Source organism: Nilaparvata lugens, chromosome 14 (genome assembly GCF_014356525.2).
Source record: "Nilaparvata lugens isolate BPH chromosome 14, ASM1435652v1, whole genome shotgun sequence".
Lineage (NCBI taxonomy): Eukaryota > Metazoa > Arthropoda > Insecta > Hemiptera > Delphacidae > Nilaparvata > Nilaparvata lugens.
In genome coordinates, this window is record NC_052517.1 from 492,918 (window position 1) to 509,139 (window position 16,222).

General features: G+C 34.0%; 1 protein-coding gene and 1 long non-coding RNA gene across 3 annotated transcripts in view; one reads left to right on the forward strand and one right to left on the reverse strand.

Annotated features, from left to right (window-relative positions):
• Window positions 1-5,479, forward strand: part of LOC111055423 (serine-enriched protein) — a 50,429-nt gene extending 44,950 nt beyond the window's left edge. For both annotated transcript variants that reach the window (XR_005572830.1, XM_039440431.1), the window contains exon 9: window positions 5,418-5,479. Coding sequence is in view for 1 of the 2 variants with exons in the window: in XM_039440431.1 (XP_039296365.1) it covers window positions 5,418-5,462 (45 nt within the window). In the remaining variant the exon portion in view is untranslated. The remainder of the gene's footprint in view (window positions 1-5,417) is intronic.
• LOC120354133 lies at window positions 142-1,790 on the reverse strand. Its single transcript, XR_005572831.1, has 2 exons — window positions 945-1,790; window positions 142-753 (listed from the first exon to the last, which is right to left on the reverse strand). It is a non-coding gene; the product is annotated as an uncharacterized LOC120354133 (long non-coding RNA).
• Window positions 5,480-16,222: the final 10,743 nt, after the last annotated feature.

Consider the following 16,222-nt stretch of genomic DNA (forward strand, 5'->3'; position numbering starts at 1 on the left):
TTAAAGGTGTGATCACATTTATTCATTATTCATACTCGTTTATTTAATTTATGCATGATTTATTGTTATCTGGAAAATAATGTCAATAACTTTGGAACGATTTGAGATTTCGATGTGCGTTCTCCGCCATAAATGATTTTCTCTTGGAATTCGGTATAGTATGACCATAGAGAAACAATAGCGTAAGTAGATATCCCATGGTATAGGGAATTTATGTCGCAACTTTTACTGTTATCTCAAGCCGATTACTGTCGATTATTGTCAATTTTTACTGTTTTGTTGGGGTGAGATTAACGGTGTGATTAACGGCACAATTCAAGAGACTACCAGCGTCACACAGCTGCATAGGAAAGAACTATGTGAACTATCGGCTTGAGATAACAGTAAAACTTGCGACATAAACGCCCTATACCATGGGATATCTATGCTAACGTTTCTCTATGGTATGACCCATTTGAAAAATGAAGCTGGATTCAAAATGGCGGACCAAAGTTTTGAAGCAACAGAAAAGTTGTTTGTTTATCAGTTTGTTTGATTAGGTGGTTAAGTGGACATTACTGTCCGAATTTCGCCACGTCATCATCAAGTAAAAAGTCATTCTATTTTCTATTTAATAATGTATTTCTACAACATGGGTTTCGAAACTTTAAACCTACTTTATAGATGTTTTAATAGAATCACCAGAATTATTGTTACCCTTTCTTTTTTAACATTATTTCACTCTCCATTGAAGGATTGTGTGGCCAAGGGGACCTGGAGTATTTTTTTCACTTTTTGTGTAGTTGAGAAGTTGATATTGTGGTAATTATTCATATTGAATGAAAAAAGCCTAAGAAATTGTCAAAAAACCACTGATTTATTGATAATTAGAAAGACCGGTTTCGGTTATTACACCATTGTCAATCTCTGATAAACTCTGATTTAGATATGATCTCTGATAGGACCTGGAGTCCTAACTCCGCCCTAATAAAGGCATAGAATCAATCAATCATATTGATGTTTTATTGTTCTACTTATTCTAAAAGATATCTGATCATGTGAATTAATGTATTGAAGCATCTAAATTTAAAAATCTACATTGTGAAAATAATTACGGACTGAAAATTTTGTGAAGTGAACAAGACTCAACCTATTTCGGACTATGTGTAACCTTATCTAAATTTGGGAGAGGAATAGCACAAGGTTAGCATATTTTTTTCATTTCCTATTATTTTGATCTTATTGTATTTGATTTACTTAGGCTGAACCTATACCTACTATTACTTCAGGCCCCACAACTAATTAATGACGTCATAACATGTAGATTGATTCTTCCTAGATCGTAGTAGTTTATACTAGCTTATCAATGTAACTTTTGATACTGTATCAATTTTTTATTGGATGGAATACTATCCAAATTTCAGATTAAAGACATTTGTATTTTATTGAAATAAAAAAAAAAAAAAACACTTTATTCCACAAATGCAATGATTTATCCATACTTTCAGCTTGATAGACATAGACCTATTCGATTCAGTGATAGAGATATTGATAAATTCATCTCAACCAAAAATACTTTATAACTTGTATCAGAATCAAAGGAGAGGTAAATCAAAGATAAACCAAATTAGATGTAACTCTTTTTTAAGAAAGAGGCTTCCACAAACTTGAACACAATAAATCTGTGGTACAAAGAAACACATCAGAATTTTTTTCAGTTAGGTAAAACCTTTAATATTAGGATGTTATGGACAGTTCCAACACTGCATTTACTTTTTAATTTATTAGTTTAAAAGTTATTTCACACACTTTATTTACACTGTTCGGTGCAAGTGCACGTCCAGTGCCAACATACCTATTATCAAATTTTTACACTATTATGTTCTTTTACACTTTAATTAAATTTTCCACCAACACTTTATTAACACTGTTCTTCTACACTTTATGTAAACCGTTGTTTTGTAGAATTGAAGTTTTTCCTTCTTCTCGCTCGTATCCATTTTCGTTTCAAAGTTTCATCTTTCAAAAAAGAAAATACCGTACGGAAACTTTTGTTATAATTTCCGTGACAATTGGGTACACAACAGTATCCCATGTACAGTAAAACCCCAAATTCATTATTACTTTTCACAAACGAATATTAGAAGAATGATAAACAAACCATATTCATTGAAATGGAGACCGTGAAAATTGAATTTGTATTACCAATTTTAAAAAATTACCATATCAGATGTGATAACAAGCATCAGCGCTTTTATTTCGCTTGCTTACCGTTAGTAGATCATCGATCTACATGTGATAACGTCATAGTTTATTAGAGATCAGTTTTGGGGCCTGAAGTAATAATAGGTATTGGCTGAACTGACACTTTAGCGACTGAGGTCGAGAAGAGACTGGACTCTAGTGGAGAGCATGTGTTTTGAAATGGTGACGTCGCGGAGACTAGAATCGACTGGTCTGAGTGTCACCATTTGGAAACACATGCTCTCCACTAGAGTCCAGTCTCTTCTCCACCTGAGTCGCCTAAGTGTCAGTTGATCATTATTGTAACAATCAATGTGGACTTGAAACATCTTCCTTCTTTGCTGAGGGTGATGCCCACATGAGCTCTAGGCTTGTGCGTGTATAAATATTAGACATAGTTGATATCCTTTGAAATAATTTAGTCCAATATTCTTGAAAACCTCAAACGAGACTAGAGAACTCTGAAAAATGTTTTCAGAAAAAATGTATGTACCTACAACCTACTCCATCAATGACTTGTAAATTTATTCATATGTTACCAAAATTTTTGTCCTATACTGAAAAAAATTGACAAAAATATTCTATTTATCAAAGCGTACCGTTCTTGATGTCGTGTGTGTACAAAAACATAAATGTTGTTATATGTTTTCTGAATGTTGTATATATTGTTAATGTATGTTGTTAACCAAGCAAAAATAAATTTTATTAATGAATGTTTAAAAAGCGTTGGAATGTTTGATTTTTCCTTTTGTTCACCATGAATTTGGGACTAGACTGGCTCTCTACATAGTGAGGACCGTTAGTGGAGAATGATCGGTGAACAACGTTGCCGATTCTCTGCCTTGCCACTGACTTCTATAGAGGATAGCTGATACACTACCTCTGTAAACAAAGCCGTAGTGACGTCAGCACAGGTAGGGCTCCTACACCAATGAACATTTGTTAATTTCAGGTGATCTATATCAGCTAGTGTTTTATTGGTGTAGGAGCCCTACCTGTGCTGACGTCACTACGGCTTTGTTTACGGAGGTAGTGGCTGATACCGGTATGGTATATCTGATTTAATATTAACCAAAATAATCAATTATATTTTATTCGTCATGAAATATTTTTCAGGTAAATAATAATTTTTCATAATAATTGAGATTGAATATTTTGTTAATTATATTTCTTAACTGTTGGAAGACGATTTGGCAACGTTGCAGAGCTGATGAAGGATAGAGCTACCTGCTTTGTGGAATGATAGACAAGGATAGCAACACCAATGTTAATCAAATACTTCCATTATAACGCGGACTTCACTATAGAACAAGAACAGCCACAACATGATACAGTATCATCTCAACTTGATACACAACACCATAATTTGATACAAAACAGGATAGAGCTATCTGCTTTGTAGAATGAGGATAACAAGGATAACAACACCAATGTTAATCAAATACTTTCATTATAATGCGGACTTCACTATAATCATTGTATCATAATTTGTTAATTTTATACCTTATCTAAAGTAAGATTAACTTTAAACTGTTGGAATAAATTGAAAGAAGAGCATTCAAGTTATTGATTGCATTAGTTCAAATAGGACTGTTCATACTGAGTGAGAACTGTCCCATTAGAACTAATGGGGATTATATTTTACATTAGTTCTTATGGGACTGTTCATACTGAGTGGGAACTGTCTCATTAGAACTAATGGGAATTATATTTTACATCAGTTCTTATGGCCTGTTCTCACTCAGTAGAACTAATGGGGAATATATTTTACATTAGTTATATTTTACATTAGTTCTTATGGGACTGTTCATACTGAGTGAGAACAGTCCCATTAGAACTAATGGGAATTATATTTTACATTAGTTCTTATGGGACTGTTCATACTGAGTGAGAACAGTCCCATTAGAACTAATGGGAATTATATTTTACATTAGTTCTTATGGGACTGTTCATACTGAGTGAGAACTGTCCCATTAGAACTAATGGGAATTATATTTTACATTAGTTCTTATGGGACTGTTCATACTGAGTGAGAACAGTCCCATTAGAACTAATGGGAATTATATTTTACATTAGTTCTTATGGGACTGTTCATACTGAGTGAGAACAGTCCCATTAGAACTAATGGGAATTATATTTTACATTAGTTCTTATGGGAATGTTCATACTGAGTGAGAACAGTCCCATTAGAACTAATGGGAATTATATTTTACATTAGTTCTTATGGGACTGTTCATACTGAGTGAGAACTGTCCCATTAGAACTAATGGGAATTATATTTTACATTAGTTCTTATGGGATTGTTCATACTGAGTGAGAACTGTCCCATTAGAACTAATGGAAATTATATTTTACATTAGTTCTTATGGGACTGTTCATACTGTGTGAGAACTGTCCCATTAGAACTAATGGAATTATATTTTACATCAGTTCTTATGGGACTGTTCTCACTCAGTAGAACTAATGGGGATTATATTTTACATTAGTTCTATGGGACTGTTCATACTGAGTGAGAACTGTCCCATTAGAACTAATGGGGATTATATTTTCACTCACTGTGACTCTGTGGGAATCCGCCACCTTCAGAGTGGAGGACTAACCATAGAGAAAATATAGCATGAAAAGATATTCCATGGTATAGGTCGTTTATGTTGCAAATTTCTTCTCCGATTACTGTCGACTACTGTCTATTATTAGTGTGTTGTTGGGAGTGTAAGAGTGTAAGAAGGGCACAGTATGAGAGACTACCAGCGTCACATAGCTTCACCAAAAACAACTACTAGGACTATCGGCTTCAGTTAACACTCTCATTTGCAACATAGACACCCTATACACTGTCTATTATTAGTGTGTTGTTGGGAGTGTAAGAGTGTAAGAAGGGCACAGTATGAGAGACTACCAGCGTCACATAGCTTCACCAAAAACAACTACTAGGACTATCGGCTTCAGGTAACACTCACATTTGCAACATAAACTATGGGTTATCTCATGCTATCTTTTCTCTTTGGTCTGAATACTCCCATTTGCACTTATGGTAATAACTATATTATCACTGTACCGGTGTATAAATGGTTATCAACAATTATATACTCCATTTACTCATCTACTTCTAAGACAACAATGATTAATTCATGTGGAAAAATACTATAATTTTATCACAATTTGTAAAAAAATTCCCATTTTTCTATTTTCAGGCAGTAAAGGCAGCTGTCACACGAAGCAAGAGTACCAACATGTAGAAAATCGAGATTTTTTTTAAATTCTAGAAATAATTACCCAATAAAATGGATTATTATCAATTGTCGAATATCAATACACTATACACTAAATATTAGATTAGCATTTAATAGAATAATTCATATCACCCGAGATGTAAATTTTGGATGACTTTTACGTATTATCCACGCTAACGGAGCACTGCCTTGAGTTATAAGCATTTCTGTGATCTTGAAGATAAGCGATTTCTGTGATCTGTGAGTGGAGTTATTATTTTATGTTTGAGTGAATAACTCGGCCTGTATTGTAGCGAAACGTCTCATATTATAGCACAACACTTGTTAGGTCAACCTCTATCCATAGCCCCAATATCTGGGAGATTTGCATTTTTCATGAAATCCATGGATTTTTGCAAAAACAGTCAAAAATTAAAATCGCTCAAACTGTCAGGAATGATAGCACTTGACAAGAGGCACAATAATACGTCATCACGTTGGCGAAATCATTAAGCTTTACGTGAGAAATGTCGGAGCCAAATTTGGCACCCCCAGCTACCGTACTATACAGAGTGAGTTATGCAGCTTCAAACATAAAATTTGAAATGGTCATATCTCCTGAACGGTAAGGAATTTTGCAGATCTGATTCCAGATTCATGTTCCTCGTGTCAAAGAAATTTCGATGTCTCTTTTCAGTATCCTCATCATTTTCCATGAATCAACCACGTTCACGAGAACTCGAGCTGAATGGAACCACCTGTGACAACCTGATAAAGTATGACTTTGAACTATCATACCTCATTCGTTTGTCGATCAATGTCACCCAGTTGGAGCTCATTTTTAAGAGAATTTCAATGTCTTAGTTTTTGTATCCTCATCATTTTCCATGTAGAATCAACCGCGTTCACGAGAGCTCGAGCTGAATGGAATCACCTCTGACTTCCTGATATCATAGCTCCTTAGAAACATGAATCTGGAATCATATTTGCAAAATTCCTTTCCGTTCAGGAGATATTAAAATTTGAAAATTTTATGTTCGCAGCTCCATGACTCACTCTGCATAGTTGCTGTGGGTGCCAAATTTGGCACCCATACTTTTGGCAGTCCATGCTTTCCATCAATTTTTGGTGAGAAATAAAAATCCCTCATACAACGTGATCTTATGGTCTTTAATGCGAAAAACACGAATCTGGAATCATATATGCAAAATTCCTTACCGTTCAAGAGATATGACTACTTGAAAATTTTATGTTTGCAGCTTCATAACTTACCCTGTATAGTAGCTGGGGTGCCAAATTTGGATCTGTTATTTCCTAGGTAATGCTTTATCTATGGTGCAAATTCCAGCCAAATCTGAGGTACTTTTTGTTCCAGTGAAATTCATGATGTCCATGAAGTCCATGCTTTTTATCAATTTTTGGTGAAAAATAAAAATCGCTCAAACTCTGATATCTTATGGTTTTTGATGCGAGAAACACGAATCTGGAATCATATATGCAAAATTCCTCACCGTTCAAGAGATATGACTACTTGAAAATTTGGAAAATTCATGTTTGCAGCTTCATAACTTACCCTGTATAGTAGCTGGGGGTGCCAAATTTGGCTCTGACATATCTCAGGACACACTTTATCTATGGTGCAAATTCCAGTCACATCTGAGATACTTCTTGTTTCAATGTGTTTCACGATGGTTGAAAATATGACCATTTGAAAATTTTAGCCGTTCAAGAGATATGACTACCACTTGAAAATGTTATGTTTGCAGCTTCATAACTTACCCTGTATAGTAGCTGGGGGTGCCAAATTTGGATCTGTTATTTCCTAGGTCATGCTTTATCTATGGTGCAAATTTCAGCCAAATCTGAGATACTTTTTGTTCCAGTGAAATTCATGATGGTTAGTCCATGCTTTTTATCAATTTTTGGTGAGGAATAAAAATTGCTCAAACTCTGATATCTTATGGTTTTTGATGCGGGAAACACGAATCCGGAATCATATTTGCAAAATTCCTCACCGTTCAAGAGATATGACTACTAGAAAATTTGGAAATTTTATGTTTGCAGCTCCATAACTTACTCTGTATAGTAGCTGGGGGTGCCAAATTTGGATCTGTTATTTCCTAGGTCATGCTTCATCTATGGTGCAAATTCCAGCCAAATCTGAGATACTTTTTGTTCCAGTGAAATTCATGATGGTTAGTCCATGCTTTTTGTCCATGCCTAACCTAACCTAACCTAACCTAAGATATGGTTAGCCAAATCTGAGATACTTTTTGTTCCAGTGAAATTCATGATGGTTAGTCCATGCTTTTTATCAATTTTTGGTGAGAAATAAAAATCACTCAAACTCTGATATCTTATGGTTTTTGATGCAAGAAACACGAATCTGGAATCACATTTGCAAAATTCCTTACCGTTGAAGTGATATGACTACTAGAAAATTTGGAAATTTTATGTTTGCAGCTTCATAACTTACCCTGTACAGTAGCTGGGGGTGCCAAATTTGGATCTGTTATTTAGTAGGTCATGCTTTATCTATGGTGCAAATTCCAGCCAAATCTGAGATACTTTTTGTTCCAGTGAAATTCATGATGGTTAGTCCATGCTTTTTATCAATTTTTGGTGAAAAATAAAAATCACTCAAACTCTGATATCTTATGGTTTTTGATGCAAGAAACACGAATCTGGAATCATATTTGCAAAATTCCCTACCGTTCAAGAGATATGACTACTTGAAAATTTGGAAATTTTATGTTTGCAGCTTCATAACTTACCCTGTATAGTAGCTGGGGGTGCCAAATTTGGATCTGTTATTTCCTAGGTGATGCTTTATCTATGGTTCAAATTCCAGCCAAATCTGAGATACTTTTTGTTCCAGTGAAATTCATGATGCTTTTTATCAATTTTTTGTGGAAATTAAAAATCGCTCAAACTCTGATATCTTATTGACTTTGATGCGAGAAACACAAATCTGGAATCATATTTGCAAAATTCCTCACCGTTCGAGAGATATGACTACTTGAAAATTTGGAAATTTTATGTTTGCAGCTTCATAACTTACCCTGTATAGTAGCTGGGGGTGCCAAATTTGGATCTGTTATTTCCTAGGTCATGCTTTATCTATGGTTCAAATTCCAGCCAAATCCGAGATACTTTTTGTTTCAGTGTGTTTCAGGATGGTTGAAAATATGACCATTTGAAAATTTTAGCTTTATCTATGGTGCAAATTTCAGCCAAATCAGAGATAGCCTATTTTTTTCTGCCATATCTGCTGAATTAAGATTATATTTCCAATTTTATCTGATGACTGACTTTGTCTCCTCTATATCTATCATTTGATACCAAACTCAAAAATCTGGTGTTGCGCACTCACACAACTTTCCTTGCCGTTATGAGAATTGATCACCTTATGCTAGTGTACACGCGCATCTCAAGTCTACTATTCAAAGATCTGCCAGCTGGTGACAGGACAATAACGTTGGAGACACACGAAGTCTGCTATCTCTTCATAGTGAATGATTTAATAGAATCAACAGTTTGCATTATTGAATAAACACATTTTCTCGAATTTCGAGCTTATTTCCAATTTTAGGTGAAAATGTCACTGAACATTAATTGTAGAGATTTTTATGCTCAATCTTTTCCACTTGAATTTTTTTGTTTAAATTGTATCTGAAGCCTGATAATTGGGAATCTGAAATCACACTTTGCATTGATGGGGCGGAGCTCCTGAAATTTTTACAGATATGGGACTTGTGGCAGTTGATAGAGCTTATCGTTGACTATTTCAGGTATGAATTTGATCAAAATCGTTGGAGTCGTTTTCGAAAAAAATTGCAAAAAACCCTGTTTTTGACAACATTTTTGCCATTTTAGCCGCCATCTTGAATTGCATCAGATCGAAATTGTTCGTGTCGGATACTTATATCGTAAGGACCTTAAGTTCCAAATTTCAAGTCATTCCGTTAATTGGGAGATGAGATATCGTGTACACACACACACACACACATACCCAAAAACCACTTTTTTGGACTCAGGGGACCTTGAAACATATAGAAATTTAGAAATTGGGGTACCTTAATTTTTTTCGGAAAGCAATACTTTCCTTACCTATAGTAATAGGGCAAGGAAAGTAACAAATCAGACCATCCGTTCAGAGTTCTTGAATTTCCATGATGAGAATTTTTCCACTAAATTCAAAAGTGTCTCAGATTTGGCTGAAATTTGCACCATAAATAAAGCTTGACCTGACTAATGTCGGTGCCAAATTTGGCATCCCTAGCTACTATACAGGGTGAGTTATGCAGCTGCAAACATAAAATTTTCCCCTTTTTGTGTAGTTGAGAAGTTGATATTGTGGTAATTATTCATATTGAATGAAAAAGACTAAGAAATTGTCAAAAAACACTGATTTATTGATAATTAGAAAGACCGGTTTCGGTTATTACACCATTGTCAATCTCTGATAAACTAAAACTAAATACAAGAGCAGAAGAATTTATACTAGTAGGCGAGTACTGCTATTGGTCGAGGGCATGAACGCCTGCCATTGGCCTAGCTAAGAAAATATGATCATAGATATGATCATCCAGTACAACACTACGAATTTAGTTTTATCATAAAATTGTAAGCATACATTAGTCAATAGTTTTTCCATTTGTTTTATTATCTTTAGTTTACATATGATCATCCAGTACAACACTACGAATTTAGTTTTATCATAAAATTGTAAGCATACATTAGTCAATAGTTTTTCCATTTGTTTTATTATCTTTCACACTTGTTTTCTTGGTTCTTATTTTGTACTAAAAGTAAATTTTATTATCATGGCGATTCTGTTGCTTAAGCCGCCATTTTGTCACACCGTTGAGGGGGAGGAGACTGTCTAGCTAGGCCAATGGCAGGCGTTCATGCCCTCGACCAATAGCAGTACTCGCCTACTAGTATAAATTCTGCTGCTCTTGTATTTAGTTTCAGTTATCAGAGATTGACAATGGTGTAATAACCGAAACCGATCTTTCTAATTATCAATAAATCAGTGGTTTTTTGACAATTTCTTAGTCTTTTTCATTCAATAAAATTTTTCAAATTCGATTGCAGATCCGTGTTCCTCGCATCAAGGAGGCCATGTTTCAGCCATTTTCTTATTCTCTATTGTGTAAAACATTTTTTGGTTTGAGTTGATCCATAGTGAGTGAAATTAAAGCATGTTATTTTCCTTTTATGTTTGATTGGAGATTGGTTTCTAAATGGATATATCTATATCTGATTGAGGTACACAAAGAATTCGACGTCTGTGTGTAATCATTTATATTTCTATAAGATTTCATAACAAACAGAACAATCAAAAACAATAAATAGCAATAATATTGGAAATGGAGTATAAAAGCCTGCAGCAAATCAATTTCTCAAAGCTAAGACTATTTACAAATTAACAATTGAGTGCATAAATAGTTTCATAAGTTTTCAATAAATTTAGCAAAACATAGTACAAATATTTATATAAGTGTAACACTCTGTTTTTACATAAGATAACATTTGAGATCATTGTCTTTCGAATCAAGTTCAAACACAATAAAGCACATAATTAATTATATTAAAATGAAACAAACAATATTGGAATAGTAATCATAGAGCATAATACATTCTTTAATATTACACTAGGAAATTTACATACTACAGTAGAAGATCACAATATTTTTCAAGTAAAAGCTTAATCATATTTCGACTACAATAAAAATGGTGACATCAACTTCTAAACAGATTATTGCATTAATTTCTTCAAAACATTAGACATTCTGTGTTCGAATGATCAGCTGTTTTCAGTCAGGAACAGCTGACTGTAAGACTTTAGGTTTATGTTATTGCCCTAATCACTATTTCCAGATTTTTATGAAACTTGCAATTTTCAAGTGGCCCACCACACAGTCATATAAAGGTAGGCGCACACAGATCGTCATCGGACGGACGATTATATTTGATGCATTGTTTTCAATTGGAGTGCGCATACCTATACGATGCGGATAAGTATGCACACTCCAATTGAAAACAATGCATCAAATATAATCGTCAGATGACGATCTGTGTGCGCCTACCTTAATTATGCATTTGCTATAGTGAGGTCCACGTTATAATGGCAGTAGAGAAATATAGAACAACGTTACCGATCCTCTGTCTTGTCAATGCCTTCTATAGACGGTAGCTGCTGATACAGGTTTTCCATTTCCATTTATTGTATAAAATACTATAATCATAATACGATTATGACATTGGAGGAAAAACTAGGCTGAGCCTGTACTATTTCTCTCCAAAAATTTTGATAAAATGTTAATGTTGTCCAAAAGATAAGGTTATGTAATCTCACACTGTTTCGTCACTTGATTTTCGGTCCAGGAATGATGATTTAAAATTTTGAAGGCTGATTTTATACTTTAAATGAATCACAGAATGTGATTATAAACTAAACTAATAAATTAAAAACTTAAGAAATATTGATGTAATATTAACTGTTCATTCTCGTTTAAAATAATCAATTATATTTTATCAAGCAAGAAATTATATTTTCAATATTTCATTATTAAAATGAAATATTTTGTTAGATATCTACATTGTTAAAAGACGATCTGGCAACACAGCAAAGCGAGAAAGAGATAGCGCTAACCGCTTTGTTGAATGATAGACAAGGATAGCAATACCATTACTAAACAAACACTGCCAGTATAACGTGGACCTCATTATAGATCAGAGAGCTAGAATACTTTATAGTATATAACTATGGTGACATGAGTTTCATATTATTAAAACTATCATAGGCCATCTTGATATCAAAGTCTAATGTAAACATAAAATTTACAATCATACATTAAATATTATTATGGGCAGTTGTTCAAAATCAAAGACCTTAAAGATGCATAGACTCACATGCAGCGCTAGTGTCGTACTTGGAATTGAAATCGGCCATTGAGGGGGCAACCTATAAGATTATTACATACCAATGCCTTTGTAATTTATAATATTACAAACTTGGAATTGAAATCGGCCACTGAGGGGGCAACCTATAAGATTATTACATACCAATGCCTTTGTAATTTATAATATTACAAACTTGGAATTGAAATCGGCCACTGAGGGGGCAACCTATAAGATTATTACATACCAATGCCTTTGTAATTTATAATATTACAAACTTGGAATTGAAATCGGCCATTGAGGGGGCAACCTATAAGATTATTACATACCAATGCCTTTGTAATTTATAATATTACAAACTTGGAATTGAAATCGGCCACTGAGGGGGCAACCTATAAGATTATTACATACCAATGCCTTTGTAATTTATAATATTACAAACATATAGATATAATATCTCGTTCTAAAATACCCCAATGGCGGCCTTCAATTTCAAGTGACAGCTATCATTGGGCATTATATATATATATATATATATATATATATAGGCATTGTGGGTCTATATCTCTTCAAAGTCTTTCTTCAAAATTTCATTCACGCTGAAAGTACAGTCACATATTAAAAAATAATACCTATTCAGCCCTTGATTGAAATTTTGAAACATCTGGATTTTTTGGTGAGTTTTAAAGCTTCATCTTGGAAGATCTATCAAGTTCCCTAAAGCAAATTGACTTTAAAATATTGAAAATAACTGTATAAGCGTGAAGCATGTGCCTGTATATAATAAATTAATAATAATATCAACATAATATCAGCATAATATTGAATAGAAATAAGGAAAGGGTGTCGAACCCGCGAGCATAAACGAATAAGTAGTATTCACACATTAAAGAAATAGCCATAAGATTTGCTTACACTGCTGTTTCAAACATAAATCAACATCAAATTATATAGAATTCATTAAAATACTAGGCCAATTTATAATAAACTTACAATAAAATAATAAATAGAAACAAAGCTAGCCGGTAGTTGAGCTTAATATATCATTATTTTACAAAACTATTCTAAATCTTATTTACGGCCTAAGTTACTATTGCATAGTAATAATCATCATCATCATCAAAATTCTATAGATTGCATCAATAAAATTGGTGAAAATGTTGTGTAAAACACTTGTAAGAAACAAGAGTTCGCCTCGCTCCTGTGTGGAGGGTTCAATTCTTTTACATGCTACACAAAATCACAACGAAGCTGTTTCTCCCTTTTTCAAACTAACTTATGTAACATCAGACGTCAACTTTCTAAGGAGAGATGCCATTTGTTCAAAATATGACGTCACTATCAATGGGAAGGATTTTCACTGAATGGTAAGGATTTATGTATAATGATTAATGACCGTTAAAAATGTGAGGATTTTTATGTATAATGATTAATGACAGTTAAAAATGTGAGGATTTATGTATAATGATTAATGACAGTTAAAAATGTATGCAACACACTATGGTGTCTTTTCTGCTTGTTATAATAGAGAATGGTTGGGATAGACAAAATCTCAGAACGGTTTGTTGCATGTTCCGACCTTGTTTACTTTACTTTTAAAATTATTCAGAATAAATAATTATTATTAAACGAAAATCCAAATTAAACGCTGTAAATCACACCAAAGAATTCTGCAACTGCAAATATTGACAACAGGGTAAACAGCTAGACGAAAATTCGATGAGCGCTACTGCTCAAAAATTATACATGTTCACACTGTTGTCAATATTTGCCGTTGCACAAGTCTTCGGAGTGATTTGCAGCATTTAATTGGGATTTTCGTTCAATAATAATAAATTCATTAGCATTTGAAAAAATGCAATATCTCAGTAACTTCCACCTGTATTCAGAATTATTTGAGCACTCTACAATTTCGACTCAGCAATTTTATCATTGTAGTTGAGGACACGCCCACTGGAGGAGCCCTGTTCCCGATTTGGATTTTTAGCCTCTCAAGTATGGATAAGTATCAATACAGTGAGATTCACGTTTTAGAGTCAGAAGAAATTATAGGACGGCATTGTTGCCAGTATTCCAAGTAGGTGTTAAGTTTTGCTTTAAACGCGTTTTTCCCTTTTCAGAGTTTTTCCCTCAGAGGGAAATTCCATTTCACAGCTGTGACTCACGTCATCCCGCTATATCCGATCCAGGCCTACTTTCGATTGTTGATTCTATCTGAATTATTACAGGATGGCGCAAAAAAGTCTATTAGTAATTTACATTTAGTAATACCATAGTGAAGGAATAGCATAAATGCCATGGTACATGGCAAATGTTATGTTGCAAATGTCACTGTTAACTGAAGACAATATAGTGAGGCCCACGTTATAATGGCAGTGGAGAACAACGTTGCCGATCCTAACTGTCTTGTCAATGCCTTCTATAGATGGAAGCTGCTAAATACTATCGAGTGACCTGGCTGGCTCAGGTCTGGTAGCTGATACAGCTTTATTTATTTATTTATTTATTTATTTATTTATTCATTTATTAGAACAGTCACAAACACGATATTTGGAAAGAGAAACAGGCAATTGCCCAAAACTTCTTCAATTCCTTGATTTTGGCACATAAATAGTCTAAAGTGAGGTTAAGTTTAAAATTTCTGTTTTCACCAAAGATTAACACTCAGAGAATACCTATTTGAGATATGACTGATGAATTTTGAATTTCGAAGGGTTGATAAGAGCCGGAAATAACACTAACAATCTGAAAGTTTCAATAATATTGAAATAAACTTGAAAATTTTGAGCAGAAAAATTAAAACTACTATCACTGCAACTATCAGCTGATATTGCCTTTATTGATGTAATTGTAGTATTAACTGTTCATTCTCGTTTGAAATAATCAATTATATTTTACTAAACAAAAAATTATATTTTTCTACAACTGCGCGTAAAGAAAGAATTTACATACTCAATTCTCCTCGTAAAACAGCTTATTTCTGAGGAGAATCTACTTTTTCGCTCACTAACCATCTGCGCATGCGCAGTAGATTTTCTTTACGCTCGCAAATCATTTGCGCATGCGCGGAAGAGTTTCTTTACGCTCGCTAATCAGCTGATGATAAGCAGCTCGCCAAAAGACAAACCACTCTCGGTCAGATCTTAACCTAAAAAGTCGATAATTGTACCGATTCTACAGCCATGATGGATATCAGTGTAGACGAATTATTATTAACTCCGCCAGATATAAGTGATTTAACAGGTTTGTGCAGTTGTAGAAAAAATTTTGTATGTAATTCGCGCGTAATGCTTCTTTATCACTCTTGCAAAATTATCACGCTCCGCTTCGCGTCGCGTGATAACTGTTTTGCGCGAGCGATAAAGTCGCGCATTACGCTCTTAATACATAAATAGCTATTTTCAATAATTTCATAATTAATATGAGATATTTTGTTAATTAATTATTAATTCTACATTGTTAAAAGCCAATCTGGCAACAGAGCATAGCGAGAAAGAGATAGCGCTATTGTTGAATGATAGACAAGGATAGCAACACCATTGCTAATCAAACACTGCCATTATAACGTGGACCTCACCAGTTGTTTTTGGTGAAGCTATGTGACGCTGGTAGTCTCTCATACTGTGCCCTTCTTACACTCTTAAGGTGCGTACAGATTTACGCGCCGCGACATGAGCAATTCACTATTAATCAGCTGATTATTTCTGTATTTTTACAGAAACGGTAAGATACAGATATAAAAAGCTTGGCATAAGCTGATTAAAAGTGAATTGCTCATGTCGCGGCGCGTATATCTGTACGCACCTTTACACTCCCAACAACACACTGATAATAGTCAGTAGCCGACGACATTGAAGTTTGTAAATAAACGTCTTTAT